Source organism: Leuresthes tenuis, unplaced genomic scaffold (assembly GCF_036924035.1).
Source record: "Leuresthes tenuis unplaced genomic scaffold, fLeuTen1.0.hap1 SCAF_12, whole genome shotgun sequence".
Classification (NCBI taxonomy): domain Eukaryota; kingdom Metazoa; phylum Chordata; class Actinopteri; order Atheriniformes; family Atherinopsidae; genus Leuresthes; species Leuresthes tenuis.
Genome location: NW_027325366.1, coordinates 31166839 through 31192523, shown reverse-complemented (window position 1 = coordinate 31192523; position 25685 = coordinate 31166839). Strand labels below are relative to the sequence as shown.

Sequence of the window (25685 nt, the reverse complement as noted above, 5' to 3'; positions counted from 1 at the left end):
ATAGCATCCAGTTCTGTTCAACTGGATTTCCATGTGTGGGAGACTTTGAATGCATTTGCTGTAATGTTGCCAGCTGCTTACGTTTCCTCTGCTGTGCTTGATGTGATCAAATCTGAACCTTCTTCTGTCATTTAATGAAAACTGAATGTCTGAGCTCACATTATTTTAGCTTGATTTGTAAAATCCTTCCCCAGATAGTCACAGATAAATTCGTTGGGAGCAGAAAATAGAGCGTTCATCCTCAAATCAGACGGCCGGTGGTTTGATCCCTGGCTTCAAAAGTCAACAGGTGAGATACCCACCTGAGAAATAAAATAAACATACGACCTCCTGGTGCAGGGAGCTGAAAACATCACATGTAATAATAAAAAAAAAGCTCCATCATTTTAAATGAATCATTGATAAAAATAAAATCTAAGGTCATTGGAATAATAGTTTAGAAAATCAATAAAGCACTCCCAATGCACCAAGCGCCTGCTCCATCAATATGCTGGCTTAACAATGTGTTTGCTATTTAGAGAAACACTATACATTCAAGACCACCACTGGGACCTCAGCCATAGTTTAACAAAAGAGCCAGAGCTGCTCGTGGTGGGTGATGAATGGGGCTGCTGGCCAAAACTAGCAAGAGCAATCTGTTGTGAGCAGGGGCAGACACATCCACTCTGCCATCAAACCTCCAGCAGCTGATTTAGACATAAAGTCTTCCTCCCTTCTGAACCTGATACATGTGGTCCTAAACAGATCCATTAAAACGGCTTCAAGCCACATCTATTCCAGTCAGGGTGGAAAAATGTCGAGGTCCTGTTACCTCCAGGGTGAATGAATACACAAAGTAAAGCATGCATCTCTGGAGCACATTCATCACTTCTTCACGAAGTCTTGCACTTGCTTTGCATAGGTTGTGTGCTCTGGGCACCGAACTGCGTCAGAGGAAGGCAGCCATGCAAAGGGTCAGGCCTCAGAGAGCGAAAGGTGTTTGAAGGTGATGGAAGAGGGTTCCAGGTGTAGAGGTCGCTGCAGAGCCAGAACAAGGAGCTCTTTTTCTCTTCTTAGCCACTGCTCACATACTACCAACATGGCGACCGGTAGACGCTCCTTTCAGCTTCAGTGGAACAGGGGAAAAAAGAGGCAGAAGAAGGGAAAGTTCACTGATGTGCGAAAACCCCAGCAGAGGCAGAGATCCTCAAAAGGAGCTCTAATGGACCTTGAGATCCAGGTGAGGGACATGAAAGAGGAAAAAGCACGGCGGCAAAGCTTTGAGGTTGTTCCTTTATAAAAAAGTGTGCCTGGTATGAAGCAGGATAGAGCGTGTGCATGTGTGCACGGTTGTTTTCAGCTATCAAATTATCGTAATAGGTAATGTTCATGAGAGCAAACAAAAGTCTTTCCCTCATCAGAACCCCGCTGGGGAAATGTCCAGATGCAGTGTTTGCGGAGTGTTTCTTGTTGAAAGGTGGGAGGTGGAACGAGGGTCCACGCCTGGCTGCTTATCGCTATCATGCAGACGTTTGGCCTCTGGTCTTCCATCACTTCACTTCCTTGTTAACAGGCTGCACCAGAGAGTCACATGACTCCCAATCTTACACCCATTCAGTCCTTTTCCCCAGGGAAAGGCCACTTTGATTTGTTTGTTTGATTCAGAACAGGATGCATTCATTCGAGCACAACATGATGACAAAAGTATTTCTGCTATTTATCAGCAGGATGGAGATGGCTGATTTTAGAGTCTCATTTCCCTTTTTGACCTAATCCAAAATTTCAATTTACGCTGGTTTTAATCCCCCCAAGTCAAGAAGTAATAGATTTGTGCATAATAAATAATTCACAAGGTTATGATTAAACTTATAGTTCCATTCCGGCGCTGGTGAGACGAGGTGTTGGGGCCTGGCGTGCTTCTTAATACTCTGATGGTGACTTGCCAGGCTCTCAGAGCCGATTGTCTCCGTTTCTGCCAGGACATTAATCACTGTCACACTCCTCTCTTTCTGTGTCTGCTTCAGTCTGAAACAGACCCTCCAGCCCCTGCCGGGAGCCACCTTTATCGCCATAGTAACCAAAGCCAGCCACAAACCAAACTCAGCGGTGCTTAAGAGGTGGTGGGGCACAAAAATGTGTGAACAATCGAACTTTTGAAGCTTCAGGAGACAAGACTTGACACATCTCACTTTCTGCGGCACGTTGTTGACTCACTTGTCAGTGGTGACATCAGAGCGATCTCTGCACACTGAGCTGGAGCTGAGGAGAAATTATTCATTTTACACTTTATGAATTATTCCATTTTATATATTCCTAAGGGTCTGCACTCAGTGCTGATTGTTAGACTCATTGCAAATTGCTGTTGCCATATGATTTCCATGCTCAGTTCCTAATGAGCTGTTAATTAAAGGCTAATCATGCTGCAGCCTCAACTACCAAGTTCAGCCAAAATTTAAAACACAACATGACAACAAATCATCCAGCTTGGTGGAAAAAAAACATATTTTCCATCTGTTTGTTGGCTTAAGACCAAGAGAATTCTCACAAAAGCCAAACAAAAAGGTCAGATTTCTCCTGAACATCTGGCTGGTTGGGCTCAAGCTCAGCTTCGTGCTGCTCATTGTTAACTGGTCTCATTCTGTGGAAAATACGGAGATGTTTTGACGTTAAACGTGTGAAATAAGTCTCCAGATACCACAAGAAATGACACAAAGTCTCTATTTTTATCAGTGACCAGAATAAAACGCTGTACATGATGTATATAGAGCATATATAAATATAATCTCTACATTTCTGAACAAAAAGAGCCCAGTCTCACTGCCAGCTCTCACTAAAGATTTGTCAGGAATATGAAAGGCTATACTTTAACCTGCTAAGACCTAAAGCATCCTTTGAAATGAAGTCTGAAGCCGAACAGTGTTTGAAAGCATCCTCCTGACACCTGAATGTTTTCTGAAAAACTTATCAGCGTCAGCCTAAATCTTTATTTCTCAACCTTTAATGCAGCAGGGATTGTGAACAAAGACCGTTTGACAGGTTTAATCTTTGGGGTTTAATGAGAGCCTCTTTCCCCCAGCGTTCATCAACATTAAAAACATGTTTTCAGTCTTCTGATTTTAGAAATCATTTCATAAAACGCATTCATGCTGCTTGAAATTGAGAAGCCAACAAACATAGTGTCTCCTTTTCAGAGAAGACACGATGTTTTGATGAGTTGAGCCAAGCTGAGATCTTTTCACACAAACTAGGTGAAATAACAAGGAGCACAAGTCTCTCAACTTAACTTCCCTATAACAGCCTTTTCAAGGCTTGTGCATGTCTGCAGAACGTTTGCAGTCTGTGATAAATAGAGCCGCAGCTGCTGCACCACAACACTAATGCCTGAGGCGCTGAAATGTTGATATAACACATCTCTGGTTGACAGTAATGCAAAATGACAACAACTGACACCTGTAAATGAGTTGTAGGTCATTTTTCAGCTCAGAACTGCTCTGTGTCTTAAACAATTTGCATTTTCCAAAGATTGACAGCAGGCATTAACTGCTTTGAACTGGGAAAAGCTGGTAAGCATAGCAACCAACACCAGGTCATAAATGCTTCTTCAGTAACAGCGTGGTACCTAAGATATGTAATTATTCACAACGTGCACGCTCCAAATTGTCAGGTCAGACCAGTAATAATGCACACAACATTATAGATTTAGAGGCTTTTGATTCTTACAGGGAGCTTATTATGAAAAAAAACAAACAGAAGGAGACAAAGACGCCAGATGCGTTCGATTTTCCATATCTGGCTCTGGACTGGTGAGTGTGGAATTATGTTTATTTCTAATGCTGCGATTTTTAGAGTCTGTGTCAGGAGAAGATTCACTGAAAGTGCATGTGCATGAGCCATGTGCAGACTGAGAGAAGAGCGAGGCAAAGCTAAATCAAACTAAGAACTCACCAGAGAAATATAGGTAACATGCAACAAGACATGGCATGAAATGCTCCACTGATGACCAACTGAAAACCTGCATAATAAAAACAGAAGTCAAACTAAACCGGATAAACACGGTGGAAACGACTAAAAAACAAGACCTCAAAGAATAATTTGCTTTGTTCAGGTTCTGTTCTGCTGGAGTTTCTGTTCAGGGAACCCACCAACAATAACTGAGCTTATTCTCGTGGGTTATGCTTTTGTTTTCATCAGAAGATGCCCCCCAAAAAGTTACCAGTAACTACCCCAGAAAAGGGCAAGAACAAGAGCAATAAATTCTCAAAAAGAAAAGAAAAAGAAAAGAACACTAAGTGCTTAAAAATGATGACATCTGCCCCCCAGCCTCTCAGGTTTGCAGGATAATTTAGGAGCAGAGAGCACTCTCTGTTACTCCCACACTTACATTTCAAGCCCTGATCTGACCATTTCACAAAGGGGCAACAGCACTGAATCATTTTTAGTGCTACAAAATCATTAGCCTGATGCTACAAATCACAGCCTGACATGTGGCTGTCCAATTAGACATGCTACAGGGATGAGGAGAGCAGCTGCCACCTTTCACTCACTGCTGAAGTCCAAGTCATCACAGCAAAACTAGACAAGACCGAGGCAGGCGCACGTATGCATGGACAAAAACACGTAGATATCCAACAAACAAGCACCAGACCGCTGACCAGCAGATGCATGTACTGTGCTCCCTAATGAGGCAGTTATACGACCTATCAAAACGCACTGAATTAAAGTCCGATACTGGAAACAAACCAAATCTGATAAAACTTTAGGTAAGCACATCAGGAACTCTGGTCTGCCTTTGCTAATGGCTTTCAAGCCCACTGGCGCTGTTGCACTAAAACGATAAATCACGGCTCCTTTCTGCAATGCCAGATAATAGCAACATTCCTAAAACATCTTACAAAGCCACTACCTTTTATGTCAGTGCTTACATACAGTAGGAAGCTGGATAAATGTTGGCAAATGTTGCCAAGAGTTGGCAAAGAAGGACAGAAAACCTGTTATTTCACTGAGAAAACTGACACTGGAAAAGGAGTTGAACTCTTTCTTAATTGAGCCTTATTAGGAGGATACCTGAAAGCTGCATACATTGACTTTATTCAAGTTGAAATAACTGAAGAATGAATATATACATACATAGATATATGGTATATAGGAACCATGAGCAAAATCCTTTACTTCAGTCAGTCTTAAGATCTCAGAAGGCGATTTGTGGCAAACTTTTATATAAAAATAAGATTTGAGCAACGCCTATTCCCTTTCATTTTTCAACCATTTCTTATTCAGTGTATCACTGGTGACTGAAATCCAGGTATTTCTGATGCCTAAACCTAACCAAACAATGAGTAAAAACAGTCTTCTGACTTTCCACCTCCCAGAGAATTAGGACCTTTTCATTTGTTCAGAAGTAATAAATCTAGAATTAGGTCAGAACATTTGCTCTTGGTCTCCAATTAAGTGTCTGAGGAAGCAAAGTTTTCACGCTCAGGATGTACAGATGGCAAAGGACACTAAACTACTTCATCCTGCAGACTCCAGGGTTGGACCTTCAGTTGCATTTAAAATGTTCTTTATCTTCTCAGTCATCTCTCCCTGATGAGAATAGTCTGTTCCAGAACATTCTCCCTCAAAAAATTTTAGACAAAATTACCAGCGCCGTCATCAACACAACAAACAAGTGAAAATCTTCCGGAAGAATGGTTTTCAACCCCTAAAACAGAGTGTCACAGGCTGGTAAAATCAGTGCCAAAAGCATGTGAAGCGGCCGCTGCAAAACAACCCAGCTAACACCTTACTTAATGCTGATTTTAATCTGATTTGGCACCAGTCTGCGTGTGGATCTTATTATTTGAACAAATAAGCAGTCCTGCTGTTACAGATTAGGAAAGTCTCAAACTTTGTAAATCAACTTAATCATCCAGGAAGCACAAATCAAACCTGCTTTTTAATATTAGCTACATTTGGGTCTCAGAATGAGGAGATCACCTTAGATTCATAACTTTACATTTATTCTAATATATATAATCACAATAAATAATCAGATGTTTGTTAAATCTGTTACTGACATCAAATAAAAACCTTTCCAATGTCCTTAAAGCTAAATCTAACCAATTTAGAGCCCATCCAGCCCCCAGAAGCCAGGAGTTGAGTAGCTTTAAACCAGCTGAACGGGAACAATGTTCCCACCATCTCCACAATGGGCTCAACACCCATCTTCGAACCCGGTCCTCCGGGTCACATCAAACCTTGAATGAGCTCCGTTCCTAAAGCTTCTGGGGGTCTCAGCCATGCATCCAGAGCATCAATGGAAATAGTGTGTGTGTGCCCCCCCCCTCACTGCCACCCACAATGGCCAAATCAACTGTGGGAGTACTTTCTCCTCCTTTTGCTCCCCTTTTATTCTCACCCTGCTCAGACCTTGGAACGGGAGAGAAAAGGCACATGCCTTCACGTCCGCTTCGCATGCACACAAAGAGAAAAATCAGATTGCTCAGACATGCACGCATGCGCACATACACGGATGAGCGCATGCTTGCCCACAGCACACACTCTCGCACACCTTCTGTAATACCAAGAGGGTTAACAATGAGAACGTGTGAATAGTTTTTTCCTGTGTTGCAAAGAAAACAGCCTCAGTTTAAAACCTGTCCTTCGTGTGAGAAACGCAGTGGCTGTGGGAGCAGGATGCAATTAAACCACAGCTGCCACATATTATCACTATCCATAAAGATTAATCTGCCCATTTCTTGTTTTTTTATCGATTTATTCAGTCTGTAAAATCAAATAATAGTGCAGACCGCCTATAAATCTGGATAAAAACAGATGATGTCACATGATGAAAGCCCAAATACAGAGCTATAAAATTCTTATTTTCTGGTGTTCAGAACAGTCGCTAATCTAGTCTCTGTTCTTCCTCTTGTAAAGATACAGGAATAACAACAGAGGAAACTGGAGGATAAACAAAGATGATAATGTTCCCGAGACAAATTGAGACTGTTGGGTCGGATCAAGCGTTAATTAGCCGAGTTGCAGACAGAGCGCAGGAACATTGCTTCCATATCAGATTTCACACACTCAGAGGTTGTGTGTCACGGCGGAGAAAGGCCAGGTTACAAACAGACTGTGACTGCAAGTGAAGGCCACGCCAAGTGCACTCCGCATTCAGACACAATGAGATCCTGGGAGGCTGAGGGGACCCAGACAGACAATGTGGAATAATTCATTTCAACCCACCGGCTCAGACCGCCGGCCTCCCGCTCAAACTGTCGGGTTATCAAAAATGCACCGAAATGACACCGAAAATCGAATCAAACGCAGATTCTCATCAGTTTGCTGTTGTGGCGAGGCAAAGTACCTCCGTGATGGACGGTAAAACTGGCCACAGACTGCTCAGATCCCCCTTCAAAAGAAAACAAACCTTCCAAAAATCCAGATTCTCCTTTTCCTGTGAAGAAAATCAAATAAAACGAGGGACGCTCAGGTACAGGACCTCAATCAGGCTTTGGAGGGAGTGTGAATGGAAAATGGCGACATTCATGTCAGCACTGTGGGACAACATAATCACATTCAGGTGACGACGCTGCAGAGCTTTGTGCTCTCTATAAAAACCAGAGTGATACCGAGGGGACGGCTGCCTTCTGAAGTCACAGCCTGAAGCTGGGATTTCAAATCTGGCGTCATATTTACACAACAGACAGCAACAGACGCGTCACCGTGGCTGCAGTGTCCTGAATACATAGAGCCACTTGAAGGAAACATCTCTTCCCTCTGCTTGAAACATCTTAACAAGGACGCAGTGTGTTTCCTGCTCTCGCTGCATGTGGACAGGCTTGTTTTTCCTCACTGCACTCTGACCTAATTACCATGTGAATCCAGCTCAAGAAGGACACTTTAAAAGTCTAATATCGCTCTTCTTCGGGTTCACATACCAACCTCGGGTTTTGTAAAAAGGAAGCACGCCTCAACTGGCAAAGTCTTTTGCTATCGTGCTTTTCGGTCTTGTTAAAAGGGAGAACTGGTTCATTTGGGCTGCAACAGATGTTCTGGAGAACTTGTCTGACGTGCAAAGTTAAAGAACTGAATAACAGACAAACTCGCGCTGTCAGAGCTGTCGCTTTCAACTTCCTGCCTTGGTTTGGCTGATCAAAACCTTAAAATGACAAAACAAATCTGTCAACACTGGGAAGACATTCCTCCATCAAACTTCCACTTCGTTTCACAGTTTTTCATCCAACTGTGGATACAGTTTGTGAGTCTTAATCATCTGTTTTCTCCCTGTTGTCTCTTCACACAGACAGAGAGGTAATATCAGAGGAAGGAGAGGGCAGATAAAGTTCTTCAGTTATTAAACTTTCATGTCTGTTTGTTCCTCTCAAATGATGCCTGACAACAAAGGAATGGTTTAAAAGACGTCGCTGAAAATTTAATGAAGAGGCCGCTGCCTCATCAACTCGACACTTGTCATATTTGTCAATGGGAATTAATTATTCATGCCAACATCAGATGACATGGAGATACAGGCTCCAAGATATCACTGAAAGCTTTCACATACTGTACTACAAGGACATTATGGAGAAAGTAAACAAAGAGGATGGGAGGGGGGTCCGGTTTGTGTTTTTTTGCTGGTCTTGCCCCCCCCACACCTGTCAAGAGCACTCATAAGTTCATCAAAGATGAAAACCTGTTTTCCATTTGAAAGGACCGAACCAGGACACCAAAGCAGCTCCTCAAATAACAAAAGCGTTAATCATCCGTAAGACAAGCATGTGGGCCTGACTAAACCTGTAAGAATACATGAATATCAATCAAAAGATGGGGGGAGGGGGGGATTTTCACACGTGTTGATGAATGAACATCATAATTTTTTAAAAAGAGTCAAACTAACTGCTGTTATGAACACCACAGGAGATGAAGAGAGCATTTAAGATGTGAAACGAGGCTGATTGTCAGCATTTGGGGAGAGAAATGAGTGGCCAACAGTACGATTCATTCGTGGTTATGAAAGGACTTCAAACACTTTCCGTGTGTGGGATTTCAAAGGAAAGTGGTTTAAAATCTCGAACCTGCAGCACAAACTTGTCACTTTTTCCAAAACACACACCAGCCACGCTCACGCTGGCATTTGGGAGCCATTTGAGTGTTAATGAATAAAACATAAATTAATTATGTTGATGAGACTGAACAATTGCAGCTTAATAAAATCCTAAAAGTGTGCTCCAAAACAGCTTCCAAAAGCCTTGTGGTGAGGGTTGCTGGTGGTGGGGAAAAGCTTTGAAGTGAGTGAGTCATTTGATTCATTTAGTCAAGTGAATGTAATATTTTAAGCCCTGAAATGTGCCAGCAATGGAGCAAATGTGTCTAAAAGCTGTTACCGGTAAACCAGGCAGAAAAAAAAGCACCTTTGCTTCAGCACAGACCGGATGTGCGCTGTGCCCGCGCCTATTCGGGGGTTAGAACAGCAACCTGCACATGATGCAGCAAACTTCACCTGGCGAGGTGTTAGCGCGGCTGTGCAGTGCTGCTCAACACTGCCCTCTGTCGGTCAGCCACAGCACAGCCCGCTCCCCTCTCTGACCACTACTCACCTCTCTGAAAACATGCAAAGGAAAGGTGTTTCATCTTGTTCAACAGTATTTCTTCGTTCAAAGTTTTCAGTCTGCAGAGCTCTGTGCTGGACATCAATCCTGCTTTAGAATTCAAGATAAAACAAATCTAGAGTCTCTGCACCGGGGAGAAACGGAGAAGCAATACATCCAACTGACAAGCTTATGAATAATGACTTTCTGAACTCAGTGTTATCACGTAGAATATGTGCCACGAGCGTTTGCTGGAGTTTTAAAAGAATGTGAAGTGGATTTAATGCGCGCAGCGTTTCACAACCCGCGCGTAAAATCTGTTTATCTGAAATTATGAGCAATGAGGTCATTATTGGCAGTTCTCAATAGGACAAAAAGAAAACGTCACAAGCAGATATGGGGGGAAAAAGACAAAAAGCCTGTCATCTATGCAGCACATTTGTGCTCCAAGTTAAGTTTTCACTCAGAATTTTTAATAAATTGATAGAAAATGCGACTGAGGCGCAACATACTTCCATCCACCCCCCAAAACACACCAGTTAAATCTCCCATTAAGATTATTTCTGAACTTCAAATCTCACTGAACTGCATACCAGCGTGGAGCCCAAACTAAGTTTGAGACAGTGCTAATGTGGCAGGCACAGGCAGCTCCTGCAGCCCACAAATGCGCCTCTGATCCTGGGATGAAACGTGAGTGGAAAGTAAAACTGGCGAGACATAAAGGAGCTGCTCTGAACAACACGTTATATCAACGCACAATCACCTCGCCTGAAGCAGGGAGAGTGGGTAAAATTCCGGTGAAGTGTTTGACATTTATATAAAACGCGACATTTCTCAAACCCTGCTGTGATAGAAAAATGGTCCAGAGGGGAACGGACCCCACAGCATGGTTGAATAAAGCTCTCTGGTAGCCAATCCGTCTGAGGTGGAAGGTGTTTTTTCTATTCTGTCTGAAGATATCTAAGCAGCCTGCTTCAGTCTGTGCAAAAATAAAGAAATAAAATAATAAATCACCTTAATCAAAGACGAACTGCACCCGTTTCGCCTGTAAAGGCAAATCTGAGGCAGGATACGAGCTGCTGGCTGGTGAACAACACACCCAAAAAGTGCTTTGTATTTGTCATTTCAGGTATTTTGCGAAAGAAAAGAAGCGAAAAGTGATTTTTCCTTTACCTTCGAAGGTGTTTGTATTCCCCAAGTTGATGAAAATACCAGACGGTGTAAGGAAATAATCAGACTCGCACTTTAAGCAGTGGAGGCAGGATAGAAACAGGTTCCAGCGTTGTTTCCTCAGCCGCTGTGCGTTCCTCTCCGAGCGACCTGCAGTCGACAACTGCGCGCTCTCCCTCACCGTCGGGCGATACCACCGGGCTGAGGGGGAGCTGGGGGAGGCAAGGAGTGAGGACGTGGGGGAGTAAGATGGGGCCGATGTGCAAGCGCAACAGAGAGAAAGCGCGCAGGGACACCCTGGAGAGCTGCAAGTATGCCGCACCAGTGCGTCCGTCCGGAGAGCAGGCAGCCCGACTGAATCTCGGCGCGGACCTGACAGTATCATGGGTCTTCTGGGAAAGGTTTGCCCCGCCTGTTGTTCACTGGGATGCCACAATGCTCCGGTCTCTGTACACGAGTTACCTGGCAATGTAACGCCACAGGGCAGCAGAATGTCTCCCTGCTTTGCAGTTTTGTTCGAAGTAAACAGAGGAGCTCAAAGAATGAACACAAAGATGGAAAGTAACCCGATTTTTTTCCATTTATCAGGACTTGTGGCGATAGGATTAATGATTTACAAGGTTTAGTAATTAGTAACTCACATGTACTTACGATGTAAATCATTGAGCCAATAAAATAATAATCTGTCTGGGTGAGTTTGGATAATGTGGGACATATTTCAACATTAATGTTTACGACGTATAAATAAGCCAATGTTCCTATTAGTTATCAAGTTATGTCGACTTTTCAATCAACAAAATCATTTATCAAATTATTGACCAAATAAATGATTTTAAAACAGTTTCAGCTGTCCCACTTTATCAAATATGACTGCGAATGTGGGATAGTAAGCTTTGGGTGATCTGTTGAAGGTTTTTCAATGAGGGAAATGTGCATTCAATGACTTCTTATAGTTGCATAGGCCTGGATCAAATTCAAAGTTTCTAAATCAGACGCTGTTTACACTGTACAGAGTGGTTTTTACCACCAATGGAGAAGTCAAGTTCAAGTTGCAAGTTGTTGATTATATCTAAGTACATTTTTAGGAAGGTTTCACACAGTTTTACTGATATGTTTTATATGAATTAACATGGTGTGGTCACCAGTTTGTATTCAGGTCTTTCTGAGTGGGGTTTGTGTGGAGTTTGCATCATCTTTCGGGGTACTCTGGCTTCCAAACCACATGCATGTTAGGTTAACTGGTTAAATTGAAGCTAGGAGTGAGTGTGCATGGGCTCCAGACGACCCCCCCTCTCCCGTGGATAAAGTAGGGCTTTACAAAGTCACCTGTTCCACGCTATCAAATGAAAATACATGTTTTTCTGTGCATGAAAATCACATATGTATAAAATAAAATGGGCCTATTGGACTAAGCAGCACGGCATAAAGTGAATGCTGTGGAGCACATTTCATCAGGGCACATTTTCAAGAGGAACGAGTCGAATTCATAAAGAGCTAATTTAAAACCATTCAATCACAAGGCAATTTACTAATTACCCTCAAGAGTAATTAACTGACTCTCAATGCGGCTGCAATAAGCTGATAAAAAGAAAATCATGTCTGCTACAGCACTTACTTTCATTGCCCCTCGAGAACATGGTAAGAAGGGGTCTTTAACTGATTGGAAGTGGCAGGTGCGATACCCCCATGACTTGACCCAACAACTACATTTCCCAGGGAGCTTTGCGCCGTGCCGAGGACTCCGTAGCTCGGAATGCGCCTGCGTATCCAGACGTGGCAACGACATCATGGCCTCTTGGAACCGCCACGGGAGTGGGATGAGAGAGGCGAAAATGTTCACGCTGGGGTTGCTGGTGAGTCCAATGAACCTTATTCGTGTTTGGAGTGAACTGCAGCTGTGTTATGTGACAATCCGGTGCGCGTGGCACGGTGTTTGTGTCCGGTGTTGGTTTCAGCGGAGCGGGGAAAGAGAAATCTAAATCGCTGTCTCCAAAGCCGTCTGTGCAGGAGCTGCGGGGGGGAAGTTGACAGCCCTTGACTGAACTTGGTGCCCGCATACAAACAGCTGCTGATAACGCGTTTGCTGTTGCGCAGATTATGTCACAGGTGTCATTTATTTGGTGCGTAAAAATAAGGGTTTTTGGGCTAACGGCCGCCTTAACGGTCCCCCTCCTCCTCCCCGTGTCTGCACCAACTGGCGTTCAGTAACAAAGTCAGAGGAACCCGACACCATGAGATGAGAAACACTGTTTTCTGTTTCATACATGCGGGCGGATAAATACTGAAGCGGTACCCAGGTCTCAGGGAGTCCTCTCTGCCTTCCTGGAAAGGGGAACTGGAAGTGAAAAACTCCAGTAGTTTGCGTAAAAGTGTCGGTGGATTGTGGCGTTAGGCCACAGTGCTGTTGGCCTAACTTGCTTCATAGAGGGACTGCCAGGCACACTGCTGTCTGGGTAAGCATTAACAAACATTTACAGGCTGAAAATGGGTGAAAGATGGTTCCCAGAAACGTTAAAACGTTTTAAAATCCGATCTTTGTTGACCGATCAGTGACTGACAGGAGATAGAGTTCGATTTCAAGTTTGTGGAGGATTTAGGATGAGAAAAAGAAGAAAGAGATGTTCTGGATTTAAAACGCACAACAGAAGGAGAGTTTACCTCACTGATATTCTTTAATCGTTAGTTCCAAAACTGTGGCTCAAACCGTTTAAAGTGGACTGCAGAAACAGACCCAAAAGTGATGGAGGGCTCATTATCTGATCTGGCTTGGGGACACCTTGGGGGGATGGATTACCCAGCTTAGCCTGTTGCATTTGTAACATAAATAAGAGGAAGAAATAGGAGGACTTGTCCTTTTTATTCATAAGATTAAGGCTGAGTATTCAGCCAAAAACAGGTGAAACGCTGCTTATTGAATGTCTAATAAAGCGATAAAGATATGAAGCTCATTGTGACACTGCTGCCTGAAATCTGAGGAAAAAGCAGTCAAACTTCAACACAAACGGCCCGTCTGTAAGCACACCCTCCCATCGGTTCATCATTACGGCTCATAGTGGCGTTCGGTGGCGTTCAGGCCACTGATAACGCCGCAGAGCTCTTCCTGCTCCACATCCTGCTGGCTCTGTATGCTTTGGGGCAGTGACGCTGTTTGTCATGTTGGCAACGTGCCCCGGCGCTTTGTAACTGAAAGTCAATCACCGTTATGAGGTTAAAGTGCTCCCTCTCGGCTGTAATTTGGCGGTGTTTACATTAGCAGCCGAATGTGCAGGAATTAGATCCCTTTTACGCCACATGACCCAGTTTGATGGGGGCGAGCCTGATGGAGCAAGAGAAGATGACCTAAGATAATCTCCCTCTGGTGATATTAATCCGCTCCAGTCAGTGATTGTCTGAAGTCTTTGACCCACTCCAGCTTTTGATAATCATCACTTAATTTTCAGAGTTTAAAAAGCGTTCCGTCGACTCCCGGCGAGGAGTTTGGAGACGATGCCCTGGGCTCTGGGATGGTGTTTCTTGTATTGTATTTATTTCTCAGCTCTCATTTCTGTATGAAATAAAAATGGCTGACGGGGGCCGTGTGATGGAGTGTGTGTTTGTCATGTTTCTAAGTGGCAGTGTGGGCTGGATGTAGGTGAGTCCACTCGGGGAAGTGATAAAAAGCGCTGCAGCCTTTTTAAGATGGCAGTTGTCTGGGTGATGGAGGCTTGCCTGTCACAACAGCTTAATCACAACTCCCTCCACAGACACTCAGTGGAGGCTTCGGTTCGCTTGCCTGTAGCTGGTAACTTCAAACTGTTGTCTCGCTGTCAATGATGCACATTTTTTCAGGCCGCCATAATCAATATGTGCGATTCCAGCCTGCTTTCGGTGTTTTTATGTAGAAATAATGCTGGCTGCACGCAGCTCCCTGCTGATGCGTTCCAGAAGCAGATTTTTCTGGCATCTGCAGGGATTTTAGACACGATCCAGACCTGAAGAGTCGTGTTTTTAAATTTTCTCATGGATGGTGTCTCCAGGCAACATGTCCACCTCTCGGTGTGGACTTCCTCCTCTTCTCTTCGGGATCGCGTGAGGCTGGAGCCTATCGGCTGTCATTGTGTGACGGACAGGCAGGGAAACATTCGTGCACACTCATTTCCACGTAACGTGCACGTCTTTGGACGGTGGGAGGAATTTGCAGCCCGACAGGCTCACTGGGTGAAGATGTCCGTCTTTGGCTGGCCTCACAGTTCGATTTAGTAATGATTAATGGGTAAAGATCCGATGAGTCCCTACGCTGCTGTATGATCCAACATGGCTGCATTTGGTTTGCATTTGTTCTTAAACACAAGCAGTCGTATTGATCTGACTGAGTCTCTTTGTCATGAAATGTGTGAGTGGCCCATCTTGGACTTTTATACTGTTTATCACATACATGTCAGCCACAAACGATGAGTAATGGCTTCTCGACTAGCTTTACCTTTTCCATACCAGGCTGCAGATTGCAGGTAAAGCCATTTCTATCAAGTGAGATTTAAAGTGGAGATTATTCTGTTGCTCCGAGGTTTCAACACCTGAAACGACTTTAAAAAAGTCTGTAGATGTCTCCAAGTTGATTTATTACTTTAAACTATGTCGCTGGTCGTTGAGCTCTGTCTTCTTCCTTTATGTTTCTGTTTCTGTATTTATCAGACGCTTTTATCCAAAGCGACTTACAAATGAAGATATAACAGCTTTATAAAAAGCTAACAATAAGCTCCATAGAAGGAACCCAGGAGTCCGACTCTGTCAGAGGGGACAGAGTAGAGATAGGGTGCAGGCATAGAAGGAAGTGCAGAAAGATAAAGTGCAGAGATAGAGGGGGGAGGGAAGTACAAGGTAAGTGCTGGGATAGGAGATGCTCTCTGAAGAGCTGGGTTTTCAGGAGCTTCTTGAAGATAGACAGGGACGCCCCTGTTCTGGTAGCGCTCGGTAGGTCATTCCACCATCGTGGGACGACACATGAACAGAGTTTGGATTGTCTTAGGCGTGGTGTAGGAGCTGCTAGACCACAATCCTGGGACCAACGGAGGGACCCAGTTGGGACAGAAGCCTTTGCAAGAGCATTCAAGTAGATGGAGCCGCTCCATTAAGCTCTTTGTAGCTAACATCAGGGACTTGAATCTGATGCTAAGGGCAGCCAGAGGAGTTCAATGAACAGAGGGGTGATGTTCTGGACCATCTGCAGAGGTTTCACAGCACAGGCTGGAGACCAGTTAGGAGAGCATTGCAGGTGATGAACCATGGCCTGCAGCAGGAGCTGGGGGGCGTGTTGGGTCAGGTATGGTCTGATCTTTCTTATGTTTAGCAACGTGATCGAGTGACGGTGGCGACATGATCTTTGAAGGTCAGCTGGTCATCAGTCATGACACCTAAGTTTCAGCTACCTTTGATGGAGCCAGAGACAGGGATTCAGTTTGGAAGATCCAGCACAGGCTTGAGACCAGTTAGGAGAGGGTTGCAGGAGTCAAGGCCTTCATATCAAGTAAGGCATCACAAAGTTAGAGGAGCACCAGTGAACGATCACATTCTGTAACTATGTGTTCTGACATGGCTTCGGTGCACCTCACTGCTGAAATAAGGCCTGAACTGAAACTTTACCGGTTTCAGTCTGAGGGAAAGCCCCCACGGTGCACTGCTGACGCTAGCTTAGCGATGCAGTGATGGACAGAGACAAAACGTCTCGACTTTGCTTCAGCCGGGGCTTTATGGTGAAAAACAGTCAGAATTCAAGTTGTTCTGAAACCCATCCAGACACCGTTGGCATACATTAGTTGACCTTCTGCAGATGTATCTGAAATGAATACAGATGTGCAGTTAGTCATGATTAAATACTTTCATTGACACCCCTAAAATCTGCTCATATTAGTTTTAACAAATGAATGTTGGTGTCAAACATCAGATCCACAGCTGCAGAAAACCAACACAGGCTCAGACCTTTTCAGTTCCTTCTCATGTGGCAGATGAGCTGAGCACTGACTCCTTAGTGTGAGGCCATCCAAACATCTGCATTTCACTTTGCATCAGGCTTACTTCTCTAATGTGATGCTTAATAATCTGTACAGTCATCATTTAAGGCTAAATATCTGATGAAAGGACAAATAAATGACCTGCTTTCAGCTTTGGCCTCACGCTCCATTTCTGTGGGAACATTTTGGTCGGTATCAGTGGGTCATTTAGGGTAAATAATACGTTTTGGCCCTCAGCTGTGGCTCGGCAGCATGTTGGAAGTCGAAGTTTCTCACATTATTTTCATTCCAGGTAGCTGAAATGTGATTTGTCTACAACTTAATAATTGATGGCTCCCATAAAGCCGAAGTTTGTGTTATCAGGTGCTGCGCAGCTTCCTTTACGATCAGACACACCTGGTGACACACACCTGACTGGCTCATTAGTCAGGGAGCCACATGACAAACACTGGTGGGATTGTTGCTGATTCAGCGCTGGCCCTATGCTGGATGCCTCTTATTAAGCAGATCTGTCACAGTTTCTGGGCACCTGCTGCTCTTTAAGTGCCACATTTTTAATGTGAGGCATCACTTTTCATGGCAGATGAGGGAGGTTAACGTATGGAGCTCCGGTGCACTTCATCAGCTCACCGAGCCCCACTTTATCCCGAATTCACCCACATGTTTCACCAGTTTTCTCTTGCTTCGATGTGAGACTGACCGAAACAAACAAAGTTAAAGCTGAATGGGTGGGGGGAGCGATTTTATCGATGCCGCGATATATATCGATATTTTGTTTCCCGATTATAGTATCGATTATTTAATTTTTTTTGCAAACTTTATTGAAAAGTCAGACGTTACAATCAGTGAAAATACAGAACATTAACATAATACAAAACAGTGATAAATTAGTTCATAAAAATGTTATATAAAGTGCATATCTCAGTGGTTTTGATGGCTTTTCTGTTTATAGAATAAAGGATTGTTGTAATTTATTGTTTGAAATCCTCAAAAATTAATTTGGATTTGTGTTTATGGTATTTAGTAAGTAAAATAAGCAGGTTGATGATGTAATATTAACATAAACATGAGTCTGCGTACGCTGACGCGTACGTTTGTTTGTTTGTTTCCGTTTGTCTGGTGGTGTTGTTCCGGTTCAAAGGTCGGACCAGCAGTCCAATCAGAGACAATTCATGTCAAATCTCACTGTCCCTTTAAAATCTTCCAGAAAAGTGTATTAAATCGTATTGAATCGCTGGCTGAATGCCGCGTATCGTATCATATTGTGAGATTGGTGTATATCTGCAGCCCCACTAATGAGATGACAGCACAATAACACTGCAACAGATGATGGAGGCAGCGCAGCCACATTTCTGATGTAACAGCTTTAGATGCGTCTTTGTGGGAGCTGAGCTTTGTTTGATTTGCTGTATTTCAGAGTCTCTGGATTCACCAAATTCAGATTGATGAGAAAAAGTGAAGTGAATCACCACCTGGAAGAGCTTTATTTTGCGATGTTCCTTCTCTCCTCTGTGTGCCTCTCGCTCGCTTAGCATTCCCGATGCATGTCCAATACCTGTGTAACAGTTTGAAGAATCACTTTAGGTGTTAAACCAAAATGTGCTGTTCTCCTTGTATCGCTTCAGCATTGATCTGCTCTGCAGCAATCAGGCTTTCCATCTGCAGCATCTGTTAAGGAGTGCAGCGATAATGGAGGAGAGTGGTGCCTAACAGAGTGCTGCTCCAGAGCATAGATTAGTGATCAGGAGCCATCGGTCGGGATTGACCCGGCAAGCTGAGACGGGACGCACAGGTCAATAAAATAAACACGCCCTCAAGGCAAGAAGCGTCTGAACTGTAACTCTGTTCTGTGACCTGTAACCAGCACCAACCCCTCTGTTTATGTGGAGCTTAGTAACCCGAGTTTGCACAAAACGAGCAGGAAAAAAGGAAATGAGTTGTATTGTATATCCATGAGCTGTTTGTCAGGTTTAGCCTGGGATTTATTTAGGAGAAAAAATGCAGAATATCTTTATCTTTAAAATAAAGCCTTGTCCTTTCACCTCTGACACCGGAAGTGTTGAAGCCTAAAGGGTAGAAAAGAATATAGAAAATTTACCTTTCCATCACCTTTCCGCTACCTTTCCGCCACCTTTCCACCACCTTTCCACCACCTTTCCACCACCTTTACGCCACCTTTCCATCACCTTTCCACCACCTTTCCACCACCTTTCCATCACCTTTCCACCACCTTTCCATCACCTTTACGCCACCTTTACACCACCTTTCCCCCACCTTTCCACCACTTTTACGCCACCTTTCCACCACCTTTACGCCACCTTTCCATCACCTTTCCACCACCTTTCCACCACCTTTACGCCACCTTTCCACCACCTTTACGCCACCTTTCCATCACCTTTCCACCACCTTTCCATCACCTTTCCACCACCTTTCCATCACCTTTCCGCTACCTTTCCGCCACCTTTACACCACCTTTCCATCACCTTTCCGCTACCTTTCCATCACCTTTCCACCACCTTTCCATCACCTTTCCGCTACCTTTCCATCACCTTTCCACCACTTTTCCACCACCTTTACACCACCTTTACGCCACCTTTCCATCACCTTTCCACCACCTTTCCATCACCTTTCCGCCACCTTTCCGCCACCTTTACACCACTTTTCCACCACCTTTCCACCACCTTTACACCACCTTTCCACCACCTTAACGCCACCTTTACACCACCTTAACGCCACCTTTCCACCACCTTACCGCCACCTTTCCACCACCTTTCCACCACCTGTACGCCACCTTTCCGCCACCTTTACACCACCTTTCCGCCACCTTTCCGCCACCTTTCCGCCACCTTTCCGCCACCTTTCCGCCACCTTTCCACCACTTTTCCGCCACCTTTACGCCACCTTTCCACCACCTTTCCGCCACCTTTACGCTACCTTTACGCCACCTTTACGCCACCTTTCCGCCACCTTTCCGCCACCTTTCCGCTACCTTTCTACCACCTTTCCGCCACCTTTCCGCCACCTTTACGCCACCTTTCTACCACCTTTCCGCCACCTTTCCGCCACCTTTACGCCACCTTTCCGCTACCTTTCCACCACCTTTCCGCCACCTTTACGCTACCTTTACGCCACCTTTCCGCCACCTTTCCGCCACCTTTCCGCTACCTTTCCGCTACCTTTCCACCACCTTTACGCCACCTTTACGCTACCTTTACGCCACCTTTCCGCCACCTTTCCGCCACCTTTCCGCTACCTTTCTACCACCTTTACGCCACCTTTCCCCCACCTTTACACCACCTTTACGCTACCTTTACGCCACCTTTACGCCACCTTTACGCCACCTTTACACCACCTGTACGCTTTGTTTAAGCCCATCTCAATGTTCAGGGACTTTGCTGTAGTTTTTCAAACGGCAGAATTGTTTCTGGTTTTTAAGGCTGACAAACTGGGGACAAACACTCGATCCTTTCCTACATATCAGGTTTTAACTTCTTGTAATTACTTCAAAAGCATCCGAACATGTAGGTGGAGTTTGGTTATTGATTAAATAATCAGCTCAAACTTTGGTGACTGATCAATAGAAAACAGATAACAGGACGCAGCATCTTCAAATGAATCTGAGTGGACCAACCTCACCTTGTGATAAGGATCAATTATTATGAATTTAAGCGGGAAAAGTGGGTCGTCATGGCAACATGGTCATTTAAATGTTCATATCAGCATTTGACCCGTCAGTGCGGCGCCCCGCAGGATTATCTTCTTCTGCCTGAAGAAAACTCAGCGACCCGTTTAGCTTTGAATCCGTAGATTCAGTCGGTGCTTATCATGAAAGACTGAAGCACCGAGTATGCTGATTCCTCCCCGGTTCTGACGGTGCACCATCATGCACACGCCACACTATTCTGACCTACTCAGGAGTTTTAAGTGGAACAACAAAGCCTCAGAGCTGCAACTCTGAAACATCTCTGAGTGTGAGGCTTCGAATGTGACAGTTTGGCCTTTCCAATAAATTCAACAAATCAGAACTTTTACAGATTTTTAGCAAACAATGTGCATTAACAGATCAATAATGTTATAAATCCTCTCTTCTCCATATCAGAGTGGCAGAAAATCCTGCAGTAAAACCGTCTTTCTGATAAAACTCTTATTTCCCCCCCTTCGTGTGATTTGAATGCACTTTTTTACGGCTGTAAAGTCCAGGTCGACTTATTGGTCGATACGTTCTGGTTCTATCATAATTCTGATTGGTCGATTTAAAAAAATAAAATAAATAAATAAATAATAAAAAATAAATAAATTCCATGTTTGTTTTTTTTTCTAAAGTGATCTTTATTGACAATTGTTCATTACAAAACAAACAATACATGAACAGAACATGAACGAGTGCAGTGATGGGGGGGGGGTCAGAGAATTAAATGTTGATGTAAATGTTAAAGAGCAGACGTAGATCATTGGTTCTGACAGCTGTCTTATTTTGAAAGTGTTGTATTGTCATAAAATACTGTTTGAGTTCCTTTACAAAGAACAAGAATGAGGCCTTTTGACTGGAGAATTTACACTTATGGGTGTTTTGCAAGTAGTATAATTAAACTGATGATATAATATTGGTCTGATTTGGCAGAATCAGACGAAAAGGAGGCAAACAATACATCTTCATATGCAAGAGTAAAATTTTTTTGGGAAATAAATGTACATAAACTTTGCCAGAAAGCACAGGAGAGATGACGGGACCAGAAAAGATGAAGCACGTTTTCTACAGAATCATTTTATTTTTAAGTCTGGTTAGTTTCATCAGGAGGAAAGTACCAGGAGCTAATGGGGGTGTTTTCAGAGAACACCCCCATGTTTTGGCCTGTTTTGGATCAGCCCAACCCGCTACAGGCAGATTGAACAACGTTATCCAACGTCCGGTGGTTTGCTGAATATTTCTTTTTATTTATTTATTTTGAGCATTAACAGTGAGTCCTCCTCTACCGTCCATGTCAAAGTCAGCAGCAGGGTGGCAGAATTTTACCAAAATAAATGGCGGGAAGAAAGTCGAATGCTAAATTTTACTTCTCACAGCTCGACTAAAACATGGCGGATCATCTAAAAACGGTAATATTTCAATGTTATAGGCTATTAATATCACATTAAACACATTTCAGTATTTTAGTCTAGTATTTAGTTTAGTATTTTAATCGTTTATTTGTGTTATAACTGCAGGCGCCGCAGCGATGGCGGCTTCCCTTTAGTTTCAGTACTGTGCAGCTTTATTTCGTTTGCACTTGTTTAATTAAGGTAATTTGCCCTGAATTGCCTTCTTGTGCTGATATCTGTGTGTTTTCATGGGCGATTATATTCCGTCAGAGTTGAGTTACCCCCCCCCCCCCCACACACACACACACACACCAATTAGTCGATTTTTAGTCTAAATTTCAGGGTTTCTGTGGACCAAAAGAATTTCTTTGGTTGATTGCAGCTCCACTACATATTACTCTTCTCTGATGCTACCTCCAGCTTAAATCCTCAGCGGTGCAGTAATACGGCCTCTGAATGGACGCAGAAGCTGTCAGCACAGCCTTGTTATTTCTGTTTTTGTGCATCTGTCACTGGAAGATGACACTTCAGCTGGTGGGAGAACCGTCTCATCACAGCCATCAACGGCATCAGTGTCATCATGTGCTGCCTCAGACAAAGGAACAGGCGCCAGTCTGCGGTTTTCGTTCTTCGTTACGACTTCAATGTTCGACTGAGCGGTTCAACACATACCCTGATGTGCACAGGAATAAAATCTATGTTCAACCAAATAAGTCATGATGAAAAAGTCGATTTAAGGCTTTGGCTTGCTTGGGTTAAATGAGAAAAGCTCCATCATAAATCTGTTATTAGATGATCAAACTCTTGTGTCTGAAAGGTTAAAAGTTGGCTCAGGCAGCTTGTAACTTGCTCCTTAATGGATAAACATGGAGCATTTTCAGCATTTTAATGGGGAGCTAGAGCCGCATGCAAAAATGTGTCAAAACATCCATAAAATCATGTTAAAACCGCCCTTACAGCACTGAAGCCCCTCTGGTAGAAGCACTCTTCTCTAATCTTCTTTAGTCTTTTGGCTAAATAACATCTTTTGTCTCCTCCTAATCTTGCCACTGCCTCGTGCTTCATGACCTCCAAACAAGTGTCCTGCAGCCTCACTCTTAATTAGCCGACTCTTTGCTTCTGCCGGGTCCCAAACAAAAGCTGCCACCGCCCGTGCTTCCTTCCCTACGACATCGTCCTCGGTGAGGCTGAGCGTCGGCCTCGGTGAGGCTGAGCGTCTGCCTTGCTCCACGACCTCACCGGCCTCGGTGAGGCTGAGCGTCTGCCTCGGTCCATGAGGAGGCCTCGGTGAGGCCGAGCGTCTGCCTCGGTGAGGCCGAGCGTCTGCCTCGGTGAGGCCGAGCGTCTGCCTCGGTGAGGCTGAGCCTCGGTGAGGCTGAGCGTCTGCCTCGCTCCATGACCTCACCGGCCTCGGTGAGGCCGAGCGTCTGCCTCGGTGAGGCTGAGCCTCGGTGAGGCTGAGCGTCTGCCTCGCTCCATGACCTCACCGGCCTCGGTGAGGCTGAGCCTCGGTGAGGCTGAGCGTCTGCCTCGCTCCATGACCTCACCGGCCTCGGTGAGGCTGAGCTTCTGCCTCGGTGAGGCTGAGCGTCTGCCTCGGTGAGGCTGAGCTTCTGCCTCGGTGAGGCTGAGCGTCTGCCTCGGTGAGGCTGAGCTTCTGCCTCGGTGAGGTTGAGAGTCTGCCTCGGTGAGGCTGAGCTTCTGCCTCGGTGAGGCTGAGCGTCTGCCTCGGTGAGGCTGAGCGTCTGCCTCGGTGAGGCTGAGCGTCGGCCTCGCCTGCTTCGTACGGGCTGCAGGGCGGTGTGGCGGTTAACGTGTCACCTCACAGTAAGCAGGTGTTCACTCCTCTCAAACATCCCTGCTGGGTTGGATGGTGGTTGTGGGTGGGAGCGTGCACGGTTGTGTTCACGCCGTATCCGTATATTCTATATTGCATGTTCTCGTATATTAATCAGACTGAATGTATTCCCTGTATTGCCTCCAGTCCCTCTTTACCCTGTGTTTCTTAAATGAATCAAGGAACACTTTACAGGCTTAGAAGTAAACTTTAAATTACATTCCTCTTTCTTTTAGCTTTTTCTCAGCCTTATGGCTTAGTTGTTTTGATTATACAATTTGCTGACATGCAAATATCAGTGTTTTAGGATTCAAAGCGCTCTCACCTCAGAGGAGCATCTCGTTAGAAATAAAAATGGAGAACGAATCTGACAGGTGCTTGTTTTCATTCTGGGTGATATCACTCAGCAGCCTGGATCCGCTGAGTGAGCAGACGATGCTCGGTGTCTAATTTAGTTCCCCTGCAGGCAGAAACGAGAAGCTTTTTAATGAACGGCGGTGGCGCAGAGAGGATTAGAATGCATGGAAATGGCTTTATGTGTAATCAGTCTTTCCTTTCCTCATCTTTGATTTAAGTGCAAGCTCAACAGAACAGATGCTTCACACTGTTAGCTCAGCTCAGTGTTTTCTACCATCACACGGAGCTGGAGTGTTGCTGCTTATATCCATTGGAATTAAACGTGTATCAAATGCAGCCACTGAAGTTGTTTCTATGCTCAGTGTGATAGGTTTTAAGAACCAGTCCCGTTAGCATGTTTGGGTGTGGTTAACGTGTGTTCGTGTGCACGTTTCAGGTGTGGCTGCTGTCGCTGTCGGAGGCCGTGAAGGTGTCGCCACTCATAGAGAAAGTCAGCGACCACAAAGACTTCAAGAAGCTGCTCAGGACGAGAACCAATGTTCTGGTGCTGTACACGAAGACAGGTAAGAGACTCGTAATCGGTGTTCATGTTGCACCGGATCCAAGGGACCAGTTCTTCTTTGTTATGTAGCCTGATGTCAGGGCTGCAGCCATAGGAATGGCTCATGGAAAACGCCGGTTTGATCTCAGTGTCTTTCACACATCTCGTCTTTGTAGAGCTTGTTGTGCGGTGCTGGAAAACCAAATAACATTTATATCTTCTCTAACGTCACAGCTTTTTAAATGGAAACGATTCATTTAAAAGAAACAAGAGAAACGCATCTAAATGACGCATTTCTAATCCAGTCTGTAAAATAACCTCAGTGGAACAAAGTGATGTACAGAAGAGAAGGTAAAAGACTAGATAAATAATCAGTAAAAGACCTAATAAGTGCTAAAAGACATCAGGAATAAACACAATGAAATAAGAAAGTCGACGACTCAAATGGTGTCGAAGGCCAAGAAGGGATGGGTCTTAGAAACAAGCACAGAAGAGGCTCGTCTGATGTGCAAAAGCAGCTCGTTCTACTGTTTCAGAGCAACCGAAGTCGAAGCTCGATCTGCTCTGAGCTTAGCTGATCAGCTGGTAAATAAGGGCAAACACAGGTAGGGTGGGGCAAGACCATTGAGAGCTTTAAAAGCTCATTTGAAGCTCAGTAATGGAGGAAACACAACCCCAACATAAAGGGCGTTACAGTGATCCAGCCCAGTTGAGACAAAGGTCTGGATTACTGTCACAGAATGCTGACTGGACAGAAATGGCTTTATTTCGGCAAGTTGCCTCAAATGGAAAAAGCTTGATTTGACCACTGCTCTAATCTGACTGTCGAGCTTGAGATCGGCGTCCACTTTTTTATCAGTATTAGCCCAAAAGAGCTCGCCCAGAGTCCTCAGATGCACTGAGACGCCTTCATAAAGACGGATGTTTTTAATATCAGAGGAGGTTTGGTTTATATTCACTCACAGTCTGAATCCGACGCATCAGCAGCTGAAGTTTTTAAGTCTTTAGACTGAAGTCACAGCATGGGTTTCCTTCAGCTGTGCTTGGATGCAGCTCAGGTATGATTTTACCTTCGCCCCTGAGCTGATGAGCCGTCAGCTGCTTCACACACATCTTTGATTTCTGCACAGCTGCAGGTATAAACAGTTGTACATGCCTCATGCTGATGG

At 44.5% G+C, this 25685-nt stretch overlaps 2 protein-coding genes across 7 annotated transcripts in view; one reads left to right on the top strand and one right to left on the bottom strand.

Annotated features, from left to right (window-relative positions):
• Window positions 1-11097, bottom strand: part of sema5ba (sema domain, seven thrombospondin repeats (type 1 and type 1-like), transmembrane domain (TM) and short cytoplasmic domain, (semaphorin) 5Ba) — a 172020-nt gene extending 160923 nt beyond the window's left edge. For 4 of the 6 annotated variants that reach the window (XM_072397550.1, XM_072397553.1, XM_072397552.1 and 1 more), the window contains exon 1: window positions 10719-11097. The gene's annotated coding sequence lies outside the window, so the exon portion shown is untranslated. Of the gene's footprint in view, window positions 1-2168; window positions 2206-10718 lie in introns of those variants that run through there. The other 2 variants (XM_072397554.1, XM_072397551.1) reach the window with 2 other exon arrangements.
• Window positions 11098-12490: 1393 nt separating this feature from the next.
• The window catches only part of pdia5 (protein disulfide isomerase family A, member 5), a 56135-nt gene continuing 42940 nt past the window's right edge, over window positions 12491-25685 (top strand). The window contains exons 1-2 of the mRNA XM_072397493.1: window positions 12491-12568; window positions 24412-24538. Coding sequence (XP_072253594.1) covers window positions 12503-12568; window positions 24412-24538 — 193 coding nt within the window. The 5' untranslated portion in view covers window positions 12491-12502. The remainder of the gene's footprint in view (window positions 12569-24411; window positions 24539-25685) is intronic.